Source organism: Pseudopipra pipra, chromosome 1 (assembly GCF_036250125.1).
Source record: "Pseudopipra pipra isolate bDixPip1 chromosome 1, bDixPip1.hap1, whole genome shotgun sequence".
In the NCBI taxonomy this organism is placed as follows: Eukaryota; Metazoa; Chordata; class Aves; order Passeriformes; family Pipridae; genus Pseudopipra; species Pseudopipra pipra.
In genome coordinates, this window is record NC_087549.1 from 91,837,378 (window position 1) to 91,855,718 (window position 18,341).

General features: G+C 42.1%; 1 protein-coding gene across 1 annotated transcript; it reads right to left on the reverse strand.

Annotated features, from left to right (window-relative positions):
- Positions 1-289: 289 nt before the first annotated feature.
- Positions 290-14,463, reverse strand: CD83 (CD83 molecule). The gene is made up of 4 exons (XM_064665029.1): positions 14,288-14,463; positions 4,060-4,276; positions 3,837-3,940; positions 290-2,089 (listed from the first exon to the last, which is right to left on the reverse strand). Exons 1-4 carry the CDS (start codon positions 14,426-14,428, stop codon positions 1,931-1,933), a joined length of 621 nt encoding a protein of 206 aa, XP_064521099.1. The 5' UTR covers positions 14,429-14,463; the 3' UTR covers positions 290-1,930.
- Between the last annotated feature and the right edge of the window lie 3,878 nt (positions 14,464-18,341).

The window sequence follows — 18,341 nt, forward strand, 5'->3', positions numbered from 1 at the left end:
TCTGGTTTGCCAGCAAAACCTAAACTCTGGACATGAGGAGACCAGACTTTAGGCTGCTCAGAGAATTAGTAAGTAAGGTCCCTTGGAAAAGTGTTTTTGCAGGTGATGGGGTCCATCAATTCTGGTCACTTTTTAAACATCATATCCTAAGGGTACAGGAACAGGCGATTCCCAGATGTCTGAAGTCAACTAGGTGAAGCAGAAGGCCGGCTTGTCTACCTTAGGTGTCTACCTTAATTGATGTAATTTCATTGGTTGTAAAATAAAATGCAATTGATACAGAGTATTTCTGGGTTTATTTGCCATATGCACACAAAACCAAATGCTAGGTTACCTCTGAATTTTTATTTTAAGTATGCTACACACATTTATAAGTAAAAATTACAAAAAAAGCAAATGTGGCATTAGTTTACTATGTTCTAAGTAAATTGCATATCCCTTGAAGCTAGAAGTCATTCTTCTGGTCACAAGCCTCTTGAATTCCAGCAATGTAGGCATCTACCCTGCTCACAGAGGCAATACTGAATGATGTGCAGCTTTCTTCCCATGAGCAGTTCAAAATTAGCCAAACGATTATGGGAAGGGCCTCCTTGCCAACAGCCTGGAATTCTGAACTGCATTAAAAATTCTAATGTTGCTGGTCAGTTCTTGAAGTATTTTTTTAAGACTGTGTTTTTAAGGGCATGCAAATTCTCATGTTTAGGCTCAAATTCCGACATTGTGTCATAAGCACCCACAGCCACTCTAGACTCCTTTTCCCTCACCTTCGGCACCAGCAGTCCAATAAAGGGAAGTTCCTTCATTGCAGACTCCAGGACGTGTCTTGTGCTTCGGTCCAAAAGGACAAATATTCTCTCCCTTTATTGTGTGCCTGAATTCAGCTTTTTCATGTCCTTGATTCACATATATACACCCTGTCAGCACAAAAAGTAGGTGCTCATATGCCCCATCTTCCATTCCTGTATCTCATGGCTAATTAATACATTGCAAAGACATAGTCAATTGATTTCTTCTAAGCCATGGCTTTGGTCATCACTTGTGTAACTGATATAGGTGTTGCATACATTTGGTTTCATGTTTTATAAACCACAAAATAAGTCATCTTTATATGTCCTTAATATCACAGACTTCTTCATTCTTATTTAACAGTCTCGTTGAAGCTTCCTATGGATTAATCTAGAGATGCCTCTGGGAAATATGTTCCTATTTCTCCTGCAGAGATAGAAAGTTCATCTCTGTCCAGAAAGATTTTGAAAAAATCTTCTCCCTTCTTACGTTTCAGCCTGCCTGTAACTCCAAGATTTAAAAGTGGTTTCAGCCTGTCTGTCACTCCAAGATTTAAAACTGGATGTTGCTTTGATCCATCCAGGACAAGTCCATCCAGGACAAGTTACCACTTCAGCTTACTTAAACATCACATGATAAGTTACAGCTCAGTTGCAGTAAAAGAACTCCACCCAGAATCAGGCTCAGAACGGAGACAGCCCCACACACGTAGCTTTTCATACCGCACCATCTGTTGTGTTTGCTTTGGAAAGGTGAGAGCTATCAGTTCAGTGAAGAGCTTAATCCCCCAGCTTTGCACTGCCATGGCCTCCCTATAACTTGGTCTTCATATTATAAGTGTGTTCTTGCTCAGAAAAAGAGGGCTTCACAGCAGAGTGAAATAAAGTTGGTGCCAACTTCATAACAGCATTGTAACACGTTGTGTAGCTGTAATGGTATTTCTTAGCTGACTAACTCTCAAAAGTTACTGTAGTGCATAACAGTGCTTGTCGAAGGCTTGTCCAGCACAAACAGATCACTGACAAGTTACCTGTACTTTCAGGCTGTTCTGAAGAGACCATATATTATCATTCATTTCCTCTCCATACCATTCAGCCATCCAGCTTGCATTTACTGATAAGCCCACAGTGTCATCAACATCAACTTAGACAGAACTTGAAGTAAGCTCATTTTTGCAAGCGCTGTTGCTGTTTAAATCCTGGAAAGTTGTCATTTCATGTACATTGATGAGGGTGAGCATGTGTTTCATATCTGGTCTGGTTTTTTGGTAACTGGGAGACATACTCTCTTTTCTTAGACATGTCTAAAAGAGAGAACACAAAGGAAAGCTTAAAACTGAGAATCCCTATGAAAGGCAATTTAAAAAAAATTAATTTTGAAAGTTCTGCTTTTTCTCCTTGCTAACCATATACCTTTTCCATTTGTTTGTTGCCAGAAGCACCCAGTACAAAGAAAAACTGCTGTTTCTTCCGAAATCAATGCATTTTATAGGACAAAAGCCTTAGTGACAAAAGGAAATTTATATTTTATTCACATTTTCATCTCAACAGGCCTTGCATCAAGCTCTTTCAAGTATGCTTCTACCCACCTTCAATGCAAGCCAGGGCCCGAAATATTTTCATCAAGTTATCAAAGTAAAACTCCAGTCCTGTCAACCACTTCTAAACTGAATGTCGCTGCTGAGTTTAGTGGAGATAAGGCACAATCTCCACTAAAGGAGAGGACAAGGCAACATGTAAGAACTTACCAGGAATTTTAAATAATGAAGCTCACTTGTGAGATCAGGGCAATATTAAATTTCGATGAAAGCTAGGTTAATACCTAAGACTGGACTTCACCCAAGAGTAAGATACACATAATTCCACCAGAGTGGTTATCTTCACTACACAGCTCTGCCTTTTATAACTGCACTAAAACTGGGACTGTTTTTTTAATGAAAGCTAAGGACAGATTTCTGTAGAGATCTGAAATTCTTTCAGGACACTGAGAACAGGGGCATCTATCTCTTCTGAGTGATATCCTTGCTTTCATACTTTCATCCTAACAAATTCCTACAAGATTTGTCTTGTCAAACTTTAGTCTGAACAGCACAAATTACTGGCAGAATTGTCAATCTAAAAAAGAGACAGGCATAAATTTAATTGCTCCCTGAAGATACATGGAAAGCTACATTTAGTTTCAGCTAATTAGATATTCTCCAATCAACAGTTATGATTCATCTGCTGAGAAGCAAAACAAGATGGCAAATATGAAATAGGCAGCAGAAGTTAAATTTGACCTCCCAAAATGCTGGGATTGGTTTTGTTTTATTTTTAATTACAAAGGCAGCCAGTGATGCACTGTATCAACACCCAAAACTCATGCTGCCTCGGAGCCAGGAGGCAGAGACTTCTGCACGAGGGGGTGTCCTCACTGCCACCGCAGACAAAGCATAGTTTTGCTTCTATGGAGTGAGCTTCCCGAGTACCTCCTCTCCCCTCCTGTCCCAGAACTACCAGTCAGCATTAAAGGTGTGGATAAAACCCATGTGTCTGAAAATGTCTGTTTAACAAGAAAGATGGGCGTTCACAAAAATGCCCATGTGAAAGGGGTTGTCACCACTTTAGACGTGTGAAAACTGAGGCAAAATACAGGTGGACTTGAACATGTCTATCATACCACCACACAAAGCAATGCTACAGGTGGGAAAGGGATCCCATGGGCCTGTGCCTCCATCTGAGGCAAATGCTATTCCCAGGTACCAAACCAGAAGAGCTGTTGCTGTACCCATAACCTGATGAGTAGTTTGCACACAGAGTAACTAGAAACAGAAATGGGCAGTGAGGTGCAGAAAAACGACTGATGGTTTTAGTTATATCAGGGTGCAGTGAAATGTCCTATCTCTTTGGAACTCCATCCTGTGTTCCTTGTGATCAAACCTGAGTTTGATCATAAATTAAGTATGAACACCAACTTCAGACCAGCTGTGCTAAAGTAGTGCTAGCACAGAAAATGAGTGGGGGGTTTTTATTGTTTTTATTGCTTTGATTATGAAAAAGCGAGTTACTTACACAGGTAAAGAAGATGAGCAGCAAGTAAAAAATCCCCAGGCAAGTCAGCATGAAGAGCTCACTCTTGTACTTTTTAAATTTTTCTTTTTCTATTCCAGGGCAACCTAAAACGTAAAGAAAGGTGTTTGTAAAACATTATTCTGGTGTTTGTAAAATATTTTTAAACTGTTACCTTCATGAAATGCCATATAGAGCATGGAACAGTTGAAGCTTTCTACTGTACCTGTTACTTTTAATGTGACTGTGCTGCTTAGATTGTGTTCCCCATTCTGTTCCCCCAAAGTGCACTTATATATCCCGCTGTTTTGGCTGGTAACATTTTTGATCCTCAGTGAAAAGAAGGTGTCGTTGGAGAGCTCCAAGGACCCCCCAAGTTCTTTTGGATAACGAGATTCCACATCAAGGACTTCCCATGCTATTCCTTTGCCATCTCCAGCCATCTGGAAAACACAAATATATGTCTTTTCTTGGGCAACAGTGTCATCCTCAGTTTCAGGAGAAAGAAAATTTTAAAGCCAGCTTATGGCTGAAAATGCAGAGGCTAAAGAGAGGAGGGGAACATAACCTCAAACCCATTTAATGCGTTCATGCTCACAATCCGAAAGTATAAGGGCTTTTGCTTAAATGGACCCTACATTTATAAATAGGTACTATAGAGCTATTCCGTAATAATTTCTTAAGACGCCTCACCTGGATACAAGCCTGGTAGGGATGCAACATGATAAAAGGCAGCAGTAGAGTCTGCTCTCAATGTGCCTATGCAGAGGCCCCAGAAGAGTTCAGATAGAGAGAGACAGTCCGTGGGGATGGAGCTGAGGCAGCAAGAGGCAGCCCTAACCAGCTGCTTATCTGTTGCTCTGGGGAACACAGGTCCCCAGGAGAGCATGGCAGCAGGCAGGTAAGCTCCACCGCTGCCTGTGCTTGCCCTGCTAGCACACTTTCTGCCATGCAGTGGTGAGAATTAATCCTGCTAACCCAGCCAGCATGCCACAGCGCGATGCCTCTGCCAGCATGGGCTGGCATTCTCCCAGCAGTCCCACAGCCCAGAGTTCCTTGTGTGGGAATGCAGCCCTGGAAACTGCCCTTCCCTGTGCCACTTTCTGTGCAGCTGATGCCTGAAACCATGATGCCTCTCTGGAGGAATGGGGGTTCCCCCTCTCCCCTTCCCTTCCTTCCACTCTTTATTGGAACCAAAGAACAAAAAATTGCTTTGACTCCTTCAGATTCAGTTGCGTGAAGGTCACAAGCAGGTTCTGGTACACTTGGGGAGCATTTGTATGTTGAATTTCTTAATAATAACCAGAAGAGCTACATTCCTTGGCATTGCTGAGAGGCTGCTGGAGGAATGAAGTGTATTCCCAGAACAGTTTGTATTGCAGGGTGATAGGATGCACTGAAAATGACAATTGGCTAGGAACCACAAAGAAGAGAGAAATCACTAAGCTGATTTGAAAGATGGGAGAAGGGTTTGAATTAGCCCATGTCCATTCTTATTCATTGAAGTCACTCCCAGGGATTTGAGGCAGCATGCCCTCCATGAAGGTTTCCCAAGTAATGAATTCAGTCTTTTTGTAGACCAGCAGAGCCAGAGCCAGCTCATAAGTCCAAGGCTCAGTATTTCAGCCAAACCTATAACTAATGTAAGCCAAGGACATTTTATTATTATTATTTTATTTTAATAGACACATTTTTGGGTTGTATGTTGGTGCTTACTTGCTATCAATATAGCTACTGCATCGGGGTATAACAGTTACACTGTAAGTTATTAAAATTAACACAATTTTCTCATACTGAGGCTAGGAGTATCTGGTTTCCCTTTCATGTGTTCGCATGAGGAAAACACACTTGGGAGTCTGGAGAGATATATGGGCCTGCTGCTCCATTATATTTTGATATTTTTTGCAGCCCTAAAATGGTGTAAAACAAGCTGCAAGTTGAGGAACTTTTCAGGAACTGGAGAATGACACTAAAACACAAAATTTCTGTAATTGTAAAGATTCTTTCTCAGAAAGGTTTCAGGTTTTTTAGTGCATGAACTGAAACATAGAGCAGTAATTCCCTGGGACTTTCCATACATTACCCAGAAAGAGGGAAGAAAGTACCTTCTTCCTCTTAATCCCCCCATAAATTTACCCCAGGTTCTCTTTCTTACTACACCCAGCCCCAAGCAGCTACAAGCGTATGTATGGTGGTTTTCAGGCTATAAGGGCTTCACTGTGCTACAGGGATTTAGGTATTTTCAGGCCCTGCATATTGTCAGACATGTGGCCAGAGGAGTTCCATACCCAGGCTGGGCTCAGCTCTGGTTACAACTCGGTCAATAGCAGTTAAGTGGATATAGCTGACCTCCCTCAAATCCAATTTTTGCCATTCTCCCTTCCCTTACCATCCCCTTCCTCAGTGAAATTTAAAACTGCCCACAGGGCAATAAGGAGAACCAGCCTGTCTGGTCTTTGCATTGCCCTAAATTGCAGATAGAAGGTCGGAGCTACACACAGAAAATTAGTTTTGTTTTAGGGTGTTTTTTTCTTTTTTCAACTCACTGGTAGCATGAATAATTGCTGTCTTGGGTGGCAAATGGTGCTGCAGTTCTTGTGGCTAAGATCTGGGAATGAGAAAACACTTTGATCTTTCTGTATGCAATTGTAATCAGCACTGCTCATATAAGGGAGAAGTCAATAAAGTCCATGTATCCCATGCCTGACTATGTGCTTATTCCAAGTGAAATGTTGGGTAAATGATTTAATTTCCCTGTTTGACAGGAACACTGAGGGATAGGATTGGTTATTGCCTCCAAAGCTTTTTAAGGTGCTCAGTTGCTGTCACAAGCAGAATGATGGTGACCCTGGTGACAAGCCAATCAGAATTTTGCCTTACACAGACCCGCTCCATGTAAGGCAAAACAGTGTTGATGAAGCTGCACTAACAACGTGCCTTTCCCCAAAACAGAAGAAAAAGTTACTTTGTGGTCTAATCTGACTCTGCCACTTGTGGTGAAACCGGTGGTGACCTGGATGGGGATTGCAAACCTTGCATTTGGGCAGGAGGAGGAGGAAGGGGTCATATGTGTGGGTTTAATTGGGGGGTTGCATGCATCTCTTTCTTCATTAAATCTCCCCTTTACTGAAGGGCAAAGGCAAGCAAGGCAGTCTGTGGGGGTGCTCTGTGCCCAGCAGCGTCCCAACATTTTTTAGGCTGCAGAGACATCTGGTGGCATTTTTCCAGCCTCTGCAGGCAGCGCATCCACCTCTACTCAGGTCACAGCAAGCCCTTCTCTGATGCCTGAACCAAGCGTATTTCCGCCGCAGTCTTATCTCCTGCTATCTTATTATAAAAAAACCCCTCCCCCTCCCTTTTAAAATTCTTAGAGAGGAAACATCTGAGCAAATTTGCAGTGTGTCCCCATATCCCAGCTTTATAAAAGGAAGTCCGTGAGATGTTCAGTAAGGTCATCGTTCTGCCTCTTGCTCTATTCAAGCTGACCTCTTTTCCCCTCAAACCTAATTAAAATTACAAAAATGCCATTTTGTTTGCCACCTCCTGTGAATTACTTGGCAGACTATCACTAGACAGATCATTTTGCAGCTCAAGCTTTTATGATAAACCAGCTCTAATTCATGCCAAGTGTCCTCCAGGTGATACCACAGCCCAAGGTAACTGCTAGGGGTTTTACCTAATTAATTCCACACATGCTTAGAGGGATCGAAGCAAGCGGTGTCAGTGACAGCAATCCACTTGTGTAGGGACCATGCCTTTCCCAATCAGTGAAAAAATATTTTCTGCCCAGGTTTCATTTGTGTTTCATTTTCTTTACACTTTGCTGGTAAGCCAGCTGCAGCATGCCAGCTTCCCCTGCTCCCGACCTCCAAAGGGAGTAGAAAAGGAAGGTGGTCTGTTCCTGCTCCCATTTTTGCTGCTAATGGCTTTACCACAATTCAAAAGTGGGGACAGGTAGAAATTCTAGTGAATCTATTTGCATAAAAAGGGCCTCGTTTCCATGCTGTCTGATGGGGGCTACTGAATCAAGACTTTTTCTGGGAAACAGGGACCTGCAGGTTGCCAGCATCATTCTGCCTATCTGCATAAAACTACCCATTAAGAAAATTAAAAAAACAAAAGAAATGCAAGTTTATGTTTATTGTCACATATACATTGGCCTGCAGCAATGTCTGTGACAGACTTTCAGAAATTAGCTTGGGGAAAAAAACCCTACAGAAGTCTGTTTTTTTCCATCTCCTCCATAGCAATGAGAAGAAATGCTCCTGCCAAGGGCTGATACTGTCCAACACTTTCATTAAGGACCTGGACAGTGGGATAGTACTCAGCTAGTTGCAGGTGACATAAAACTGGGAACAGTGGCTGATACACCACAGGGTCATGCCATCCAGAGGGACCTTGATGGGCTGGAGGAATTGGCTGACAAGAACCTTGTGAAATTCAAGAAATGGGAACACCAAGTCCTGTCCCTGGGGTAGAATAACCCCAGGCATCAAAACAGGCTGAGGACAACATGCTGGGAAGGCCCTGGTGTCCCAGTGGACACCAAGTTGATCACAAATCAGCAACAAACCCTTGTGACAAAGAAGGTTGATAGTCCTGGGCTGCACTTGGCAGAACATCTTCACCAGATGCTGAAATGAGGCGATCCTTCCCCTCTGTTCGGTCCCTAATGAGACACACCCTGAAGTGCTGGGGTCAGTGCTGGGCTCCCTGGTGCAAGAAAGGCATGGGCATAGCGGAGAGAGTCCAGCTAAGGGCCACAAAGATGACTAGTATCTTGGAGCACCTGACATATGAGCAGAGGGTAGAAGAGATTATTCAGCCTGGAGGAGACCAGGCTCAGGGTCATCTTATCAATATTGATTCAACCTGATTGCCAAGGGGATGCAAAAAACGAAGCCAGCCTCTTCTCAGTGGCCTTCAGAGACAAGATAAGAGGCAATGGGCACAAACTGAAATTAAGGAAATTACACTTAAACACAAGAAAAGCTTTTTTTACTGTCAGAGTGGTTGAACACTCGAATGGGCTGCCCAGAGAGGATGGGGAGTCTGTATCCTTTCAAATATTCAAAACTAAACTGGACACAGCCGTGAGCAACTAGCTCTAGTTGTCTTTTTTTAGTGACTGTAATTGAAAATTATTATAGTTCCCAAAAGCTTGGAAACACTTGGTCTAAAGAGGTTGTGATTTTCCCACATATATTCTCTAATCAATTGACTGATTCTTATTAAGTTTCTCCTAGCCCGGAGCTTTTTGATAAGAACAGTGGTGCTGATACAGGGGATATTAAAAAGAGATATGTTTGATTGAAAATACCACTGAGCTGATATATTCCTGTTCTCTGACTGAATGAATTATGAGAAATAGGTAGAATAATTAGACATCCAAAATTTAAGTGCTCTTCAGCAAATATTTCTTTTTCAGAGAACTAAATAAAAGGTGGAAGAAGGAGGAGCAACACTTCTCTCAGTCCTAACTGTCTGGGTTTTAGCTGCAGTTTTGCAAAGTGCTGCAGCATTATATGGTAGTACCACTAAACAAAGGCAATTCACCCACGCTGTGGTACTTGCACCCAACTAATCAATTAAATTTTAATTTTACCATTAACACGTGAGAGTGAGCAGTTGTAAACTCTGCTCTCATTAAATACCCTTTCTCATTGAACTTTTCCCACACTAAGGTTATCTTCCAGGTAAATCAAAGTGCCAGTATAATCCACTTTTCCCATAAAAGCAAAATTTTATTTCAAACAAAATGGTTCAGGTCCAAAACTGATGTCAGTTTAAAGGTGGAACATATTAACATCAAATTATTTCCTTCTGAGGGTGGGATGGTTGTAAAAATGGTTTTGTTTAAAATTATACCAGGCATAATGGCCAAGTTGAAATTTCTGTTATAGAGAGCTAAAACCTACATATGGCCAGAAGGAATTTATTTTCCAAAGCAAAATATATAGAATTTTGGCCATGCCCAATAGCCAACATATAATGAAACACAACTGAGCTGAAACCGCTCAATAGGTGTATTTTTCAGCACAAAAGCACTTTCACATTCAATTAGTGCTGAAGGTGCATCCATATGGTTCCTATACAGTGTCATGTAGAGGTACCAAAGTTAAATTTGCAAATAACATATATAAATTGTGGGCACATGTGAGTGAACTCTGAGTGTGCCATAGAGGAGAAGAAAAAATAAAACAAAACCCCAAAAAAATCCAAAACCCAACCCCAAAACAACAGTGAAGGAACTATGTGTGACATATGAGCCAGCTGGAAAAGCCCTTTGACTCAGACTCAGTCACACAGTCTCTTTATTGTTTGGTTAGTTTGGGGTTTTTTTTAGCTAAGGGCATCCAGCACCAGTGCATGTCAGGCAAAGAATTGTTTTGATCATGAAATAATTTCCACTGCTCCCTTTCTGTCTAAATCATCGATGTGATGAAACTACTTGGGGATGAATAGATGTCTGAGGAGCATTTCACTCACTGTTTTGCATATGTTAGAAGTTAGACTGAAGTAATTTACCTATGCTAATAGATCACAGACAAGCACATTTAGCAGAAGCTATTTCCTTTGAAGAAAGGTACAATTAATATTAAATGTCTATAATCTTTATTCTTATTTTGTAATTCTGCCCCAGTTTTATATTTTTCAGGGAAATGTTATAAAGTTAACAGATTTCTGTCCTCTAAAGCACAACCTTCTTTCCTCTTCCTCAAGATTTGTTTTAGATTAAGACTTTTCTGGCTATCACATGAACAAAATAGCAAAATATCCACTGGGACTTCATTTGTGTGTGTTTAAACTTGGTTTTCAAACTGGATATAAAGTGATAATTATCAGGTTTTATGAAGTGGTTCTCATTTTCAGTGTTCTGCAGAAAGAGAAACTGTTCAGTTTTCAATATCCCTATGAGGCAGAAAGGTAAGTAAAGTTTCATTACACAGATTCTTGTCTTGTAGGTGGGCCATAGAGATTAAAACCAGTATTTCCATAGACAATTCCCAGTGCCTGAGTGCTCAGGCAAAAATGACCTAGTTTTCAGTTCTCAGTTAGGAAACTTCCACACTGCTTATATATGGTTTTATGGCATGTAGGTTGCCCAGCAGTCCTAAAAATGTACCACACTGTAATACCACCATCATTATGAGTTCTCTTTTTCATGGCCACACAGTGAATGGGATGAGAGCTGCATCAGGCTGGAGGAGGACTTGGTGCTCTACCTTCTCCCCAGTGTGTTTGGCCAGCCTAGTTAAAAACTATTTCTGAGTTAAAACTATTTTGGCTGAGCTGACTGACTGTGGTCCTATTCTGTACAGAACTACTTACAGAGGTGACTTCTTGCATGAGAATAATTAGCTCCAATGATCCTGGATGCACAACAGAGAAACACATCCACGCTATTTTTGTGCAGTATGAGACATTAGCAAAAGTGAAGGAATTACTGAATGCAAACCTTCTTTTTTACATCCAGTTGGATTTTTACATGAGAATATTAAGTCCTGTAAACAGTTTTCTCCATACAGAACTGAAAAAGCAAGTACTTTTAAATAATATCTCTTCTTTTTTTAGCAAATTGTAACAAACTGTTTAAAAGCACCACTTAATTGGTCTGAGCACGCAGAGATGCCAGTGGGAAGGAGGGGTTCATTCACCAAACACTCATCCTGTGCAAACAGCTGCACATGCAGCACTGTAATGTTGCCACCATCATTTTTTTTAAAGCAGCAGAAACAAAGGTTAATTGCTTGCATTTACTTCACAGTTCAAAGTGACCTCATACAAAAGATTTCACCTAACAGCTGCTTGAACTTTACAGCCTGAAATTTCATACCATTTGTTGGAATTACCTTTTAATTAGCCCTCTGGGGGTATATGTGGTGTTTATTGATTAATCCTTCAGTAGTTGTTTCTAAATAACATATTAATTACCAATGTTGGGTAGCCCAGTCACACTCCACCATCCCCCCACCCTCCTTTTGCACTGTTGAGTGGGGACAGCAGCACAGAGTCAGAGTGTAGCGAGGTGAGGGGAGAGATCTTCAAGCTGCTGCCTATTTATCTAGGCCCATAAGTAGAAGTATTGCTTCTTCAGCACAAAATACTGAGCCTAAATTACTTCTTCCTGCTCGAAGTTAGGCTTTTTAGATTTGGTGCTCTGCTTTTCCCAATATGGCTGCAAATGTGGCTTGGGCAAGCATCACCACCTGCCTATCCCCCCTTCTCACCTCTCTCCTGGGACGAATACCAGGAAGACTTCGGTACCATGGCTGGTGCTATCACCCTTGAGCACTGTGGCAAGAGCTGATGATAGCTAGACTTTTGTAACTTCTTGTGTCAGCAGAGAAAAACGTGTGAGGTCCTGTCATGCTTGACACTGGGAAAACAGTCTTTTCCTGAGCAAAATGGGTGAAGCAGGAAGAGCAAGGAGAAAATGGAGGGAAAGGAGGTTGTAGGGACAGGGCAGGGGACATGCACTGGCAGTCTGGACTGTAACAGCCTGACTTCTGCAAAGGGAAGCAGCACTAGTGAGGACTGCTGAGGAAGGAGCCCACACAAAAAGCATTATCAAATACCACCCTCCCCTGCACATGCAGTCATTTTGTGCCCAGGTGGAACTGTAAAGAGCTACAAGAAAACAAGGAAATGGGTCTACATGCCTTCCTTACATTTCTTCATCAGGGCAATGGCTTTGGAATGGTGTTTGCTGCCTGGGCCTCCCAGCTGCCATTGAACTCAGAGAAGGATGTGCTTCTGGAGGATTACCACACCTCAGCCTGTTTTTGTTGACTTCCAACACTGGGTTTGGGGACAATATTTCTCAAATCCAGTCAACCTCTGTATTTTTTCCTCCCCCACCCCCTACCACTTCTCCATTTCTGCTTAACTCCTCCAGGTCCACCAGACTCCATGGTTTGCATTCAATGAGTTCTCTGCCCTTCTTAGACACTGTGAGAAAAATGGAGCCTTAAACAATTAGCATGTATCTGGATGGAAAATACAGATACTTATCCAGCTTTAGAGGCAGAAATCAAAAAAGAATAAGTTGACTTATATCCCAGGTCCCATAGTAAAATTCAACAAAGTGCATTATTCTCTCCTCTCTGTCTCTCACACATGCTTAGTTCAGCATTTTGGAAAAGAAGACTATAGATGCTGCACTTGGTGGTGGGTTGTTAGCCAGATGTTCAAAACAACTCTTTTGGGATGCAGTTGTCATCTAGTCAGTAGGCAGATGCTCATTCTTGTACTAGCAATGAAATTCAGATGCATTGCAATTTTCAACCACAGAAACCCTATCTAAATACACTGTTGGTTTACCCTAGAGAATGGTTTTAAAACTATATCTGACCAAACTGCTGAGGAAGCCAAGGCTGTGGCTTTATGTTCTGGCAGAGATAAATTAACAGTTTTCACCCACCATAAATAGGGGTTTTTTCCCTTCGCTTCCATTGCTCTACCATCACATGGGAAAGTAATTCAATGCTTTAACCCACAAAATCTTTATTCACAGATTGATTTTCCACTACTATAACAAGCAACAAAAGGTTGACTTAATAGGCAACAAGAGGACCACCAAGATTGGCAGGAGTGTATGGCTGGGAGTGGGGAATGGAGGAGAACAAAACCTTCGTTTTTTCCTGTTAATTTGGCTCACACTGTAAACCGAAATCATGCACTAAGATGCGAATACACAGTGCCATACAGAATGTCAACAGTAACTTCTTTCACCACTGGGCCATTCTACCTCTCTAAGAAATTTTATCTTGAAAATGTTGATCAGTATTTTCAGCTCATTAGCTGATTGATCCATGTAACCCCTCCTGCAAATAGATGGTCAGCAGGGCTCTCCTGCTCTGGAGATGGGATTTCTGAATCGGAGCAGTCAAGATGTGACTTTTACTTCATGACTACAAAGAGATAACTCAGAATTTCCGGCTCTGCATCTGCCTTCTGCACACCCTGCCCTTATGCCCCCCTCACTAGTCAAATCTTCCTAAAGAATAGCAAGTACTTTTTTAGTTCTTCTATTTAAAAGAAAAAATCAGCTCCTATTTGAGGAGAATTAACCAAGGAACATCACTGATATTGCAAGGCTTAGATGCCATTTTTTGCTCTGAAGAGAATCCTGGAAAGACTCTTCTCTGGAGTAGTAATTGGCAGGCTGCACATGGGGCATCGTCTGAATTCCGATACATGGAAGCCAGCACTAGTTAGATAGAAAAGCAGGCCAAGAGCAATTCAGAGAATCACACTCAAATAGTCTGTCTACGATGGCATGGAAAGCATCTGTTTTTCGTGATCGGCTCAAATGCTCGCACTGCTGCCTTATCTCTGCTGCACTGACAGGAGAATGCCGCTCCAGAAAGCAACCCATTTTGAACAAGACAAGCCAGCATTAGGTAGGAAAGCAAAGCAGACTGCTCAAGTAACTTAGGTTTTTTTCTTACTTTATACCAAGATGCTGTCTGGTAGGTGATTGAGGTGTCCTGAAGAACCTTACAGGGCAGGAGTGCTTCTTCAGCACACCTTACAGCAACTTCCACAGAAGTCCCATGGATCAAGCACCAAACTGCAAAGCACAGGTACATATCACATTTGAAAAAGATTGCTTATGTAAATCCTTCCTGTTTTCCCAAAACATATCCCCACAAAATAAAGACCAGAAAGAAAAATGCAGGGCTGCCCACTTACCATTGCACAGGATGATGAGAAGAGTGTAGACTACCAGAGACATGGCTTTTACTGCCTCAAATCACAGAACAGCAACAGTGTGCCTCTTTGCAGGATGGACTGTGAGAGGCGAGTGAAACTGCTACTGCTTCTACAGTGATATTACTGAAGGCAGACTGAGGAATGCCCCAGACTTATCTTGAGGTTTGTCACAGGGAAAATCCCTACGTGCAGGAAACAAGGCTCCTCCCCCTAAATGTGTCAGGTCACTCCCATTTCTGCAGACGCTTGCGTTGGTAGCGCCTCACCTCCGTTTTTTCTTCCTTTTCCATCCCTCTGTGCTTGTCTGAACAGATTTAAGTTTGACCACTGTGGGTTGGTGTAAAGGCCACCAAAATCAGCACTGAAAGAATCTCTCTTGAGCGACAAAATGGCAGGGGAAAGGGCTTGTCAGCCTCCCAAAATCCCCTCTCAACATTCTCTCTGCAGCTCTAACAGAACAGAGTCTGTGCAAAGGTTGGCCTTATGAAGTGACATTTCTGAAACCACATTTAAGCCCTGAGGTCATAGCACCACAAGAATGTTTTGACTTGGGGCTAAGGGCTAAGCAGGAGTTTTCAGCACGGCTGAGCAATACAATCTGTATTTCTGTAGTGCTACACATTCAACTCCACATGTAGAACAGCACCTCTTCTTAGTATATTTTGTCATTTTCAAGACAAACAAGGGCATCTGTACTGACATAATTTTACCAAATTATGTGCTGGAAAATTTCATCATGGAAAAAAGTCAAGACAGCTCCCAGAAGAGGAACCATTTGGACATCCCCTCTAGATATCTGGAGGGAGGCAGGGAAATCCTTTGCTTGTGATCTGTGAGAGCTGTTTCCCCCTGGAGAATTTTTGAGGAAGTCCAAGGTTGATCACAGAAGCATTTACAAATCCTGAAACTGAAAGTTGCTGATGTTATTTTTGGAAAACCATTGTGGCTGCTGTCTTTAGGCTACTGAGATCATGATGGAGAGAAACTATTTAGGAGGGGGGGTGAGATTTGTAGGGTGGAGAGTGAATGGTCAGCCTCTTTTAAAAACCAGGGTCCCAGAAGCCACTTCTGTCTGGGCATTCTAAATCCAAATCACCTCTAGAAAACTTTGTGAGAAGTCAGTTTGGCAAGTCCTCACCATGCAAAAGTCCAACTCAGATGAGTAAATGCTGTGGGTGGGTAACACTTTTGGAAACTCCACTCTGTTCTGTGAAGGAAGTCAGAGACAGCAATTTCACTAGGGACCTCACTATTGAAATAGCCCAGTTATTTTTAAAGCTTTTTGCTTCTATCTTCATTGACCGTCATGGTAAATATAACAGGCTCTAAGCTTTATTTTTCTCTTCATATTTTCTGGTTTCAAGGACCTTAATCCATTACTTAGAAGGTATAGGTAAAATGTAAATCCCAGTGGATCTTTTGAGAGTGAGAGAAAATCCTGGTCTCACTTCTTTCTCCTATGTGAAATAACAGAGTCCTTGAGAAGACAGAAGTGGGGGGGGGAGATGCTGAAGGAAATCTTAAAGAGAAGAGGGCACCAGTTAATATATTTCACATCTATCCTTCCCTAAAATGATGACTTTTCTGCCCCCATGAGTCAGTCACACACCACGCCCACCCTTTAGAAGGGCACTCAGCTTTCACCCAAGTGCTTCTTTCTGTGAGTCCTGCAGAGCTATGTATTTACCCTTCATAAACGCGTCAAGAGGCAAAAACCTTCTCTACCTCCCTTTTCACTGTGGGGAAACCCCCAGTGAGCAAACCATAGTAAGCTCCTGCCTCTGCTGTGGGTCAGCCCAGAGCAATCCTTCCCATAACATCCTGACCAGATGTAGTCTGGAGGGGCTGTGCAATGCCTAAGGCTGGGGTCACAAGTTTGGCTACACAGAAGTGCACTGAAGGTAAGCATAAGGGGTCAGGCTTCAGTTTAATCTGAGAAATGTACATGCCTCACACACTTGCCAAGGTGATATTAAACAACATTCTTCCTCAGTTATGTAAAATACAGGACTCCTAAAAACACACAGGTTTTCCCTCCAGGACAGGCATAGCTTCAAGGAAAACAGCCCTTTTCCTCCAGAAGTATTTGCAAGCTCAGCTGCTGTTCCACAGCACACTATGTGAAGCAGGAGAGCACGATATAAAAACCAAAAACTGAAACTCCCTTTGCTAGGGGAGGAGAAATAATTTTGTTTCTAAACTTTCCCTGGTTGGGATTTTTTTCTTTAGGGAAACTTTGAACTGGACTGTACTTTCCGTCCTAAATTTTAATACTCTTTCTATGGTTTCAAAGAGCAAGTCTATTGTCTCCAGAGCCCTGGAACCTGCTTTGAGTTTCACTCCCGTCCTGAGCAGTTGGAAGCAATGGTAGCTCCGTGGAAAGGCTTTGTGTGTTGGAGTGAAGAGGTAGTGATTGCCTGTCAGTCTTCTCTGTAAGAAACAGACCCACATCTTTGCAGGCCCCTCAGGAACTGCAGGAGCTGCACAGTTATGTGAATAAGTAGAAATTTACCATTAAATGCATTGTTCTGTGTACCTAATGAGACTTGCTTTCCTACTGGAGTGTTCTATTGCCTCTTCCTCTCCTTCCCTCGCCTGTACTACTCCCTGCACCAACTGTAAGCCCTTGATCTCACTGAGGAAGAAGCACCATCTGCTCTGGTGAGTCCAGAGCTACACATGTGATGACTGACATTAGCAAGCAGTGTGTAAAACGGCTGGGTTCTGCCTACCTCTCCCTTAGCCAGGGGACTCATTTGGATCTTCATCTTTGACCCAGCTGCTGATTTTCATGAATTTCATAGGCACTCAATTCTCTTTGAGCCCCGATCCCTCTGTCAGCTTGATAGAAAGCAGGTTCAGAACATACTGGCTGATAGACAGCCAGATGGCATGATCACAGAAATTTCATTCTCTGTGGGAAATGAGGCTAGAAGCACAAGGATGTGGGATGGATTCATAGGATAAGGTTAAAAGTCAAGACTGTATATTTTTTCAGTGTTGATAGTGCGTGGAGAATGCTGTTGTGGAATCATAGCCTGTTTCCTTGAATCAGGTAGCTACTACATCCCTCAGATACTTGGGTAGTGGATTTTTCTGATTTTTTAGTCCAGTGTGTTGCTGCAAAATATATGTAAGATTGCTTCTTATTTCGTGTATTTTCTCCCGAGTGTGAGTGGGTTTTTTAAGAAAAAACAAAACCTTGGGTCTCTAGGTGCAAAGAGTATAGAGCTTTGCACAATGAAGGATCAAAGGTTAAGACAATGGTGCCAAAAGAGCATTTAGCATTTTTGTGGAGGCAAGATTTTTCTGTATTTGGGATATGATTATCAAATGTCATTTGTTCCACTGCATTTAAATTCCTGCTTTGAATAAGGCCCATCCGTGTGCCTCATGTCTCTTGTGAAGCCTCTGATGAGGGGGGTTTTTTGTTTATTTTTATTATTATTATCTCCTGTGCAGCAATAAAAACTGCTTCAGTTCAGCTGACAAATCCGGAAGGCTTTTGTTTTATATTTTAGTAGACGACTCTTTTTTAAATTACATATTTTGTGTAATGTGGCAATGTCAACCAAAGGAACAGTGACAGAAGAATCCACAGCCGCAAAAGCAGGGTAGTCATATTTTCTGAGGGGCCCAGCAGAGCTGCAGTCATAGCGTTTGTTTTCCTGCCGTGCTTGGATCTTGATACTCACCACGCCAAGTAAAAGCAACTGAGACTTTCCAGGTTGCAGCTAATGATACGTACATGGATTACTCACAGAGCAAGGAAAATTTAAGGACAAAATT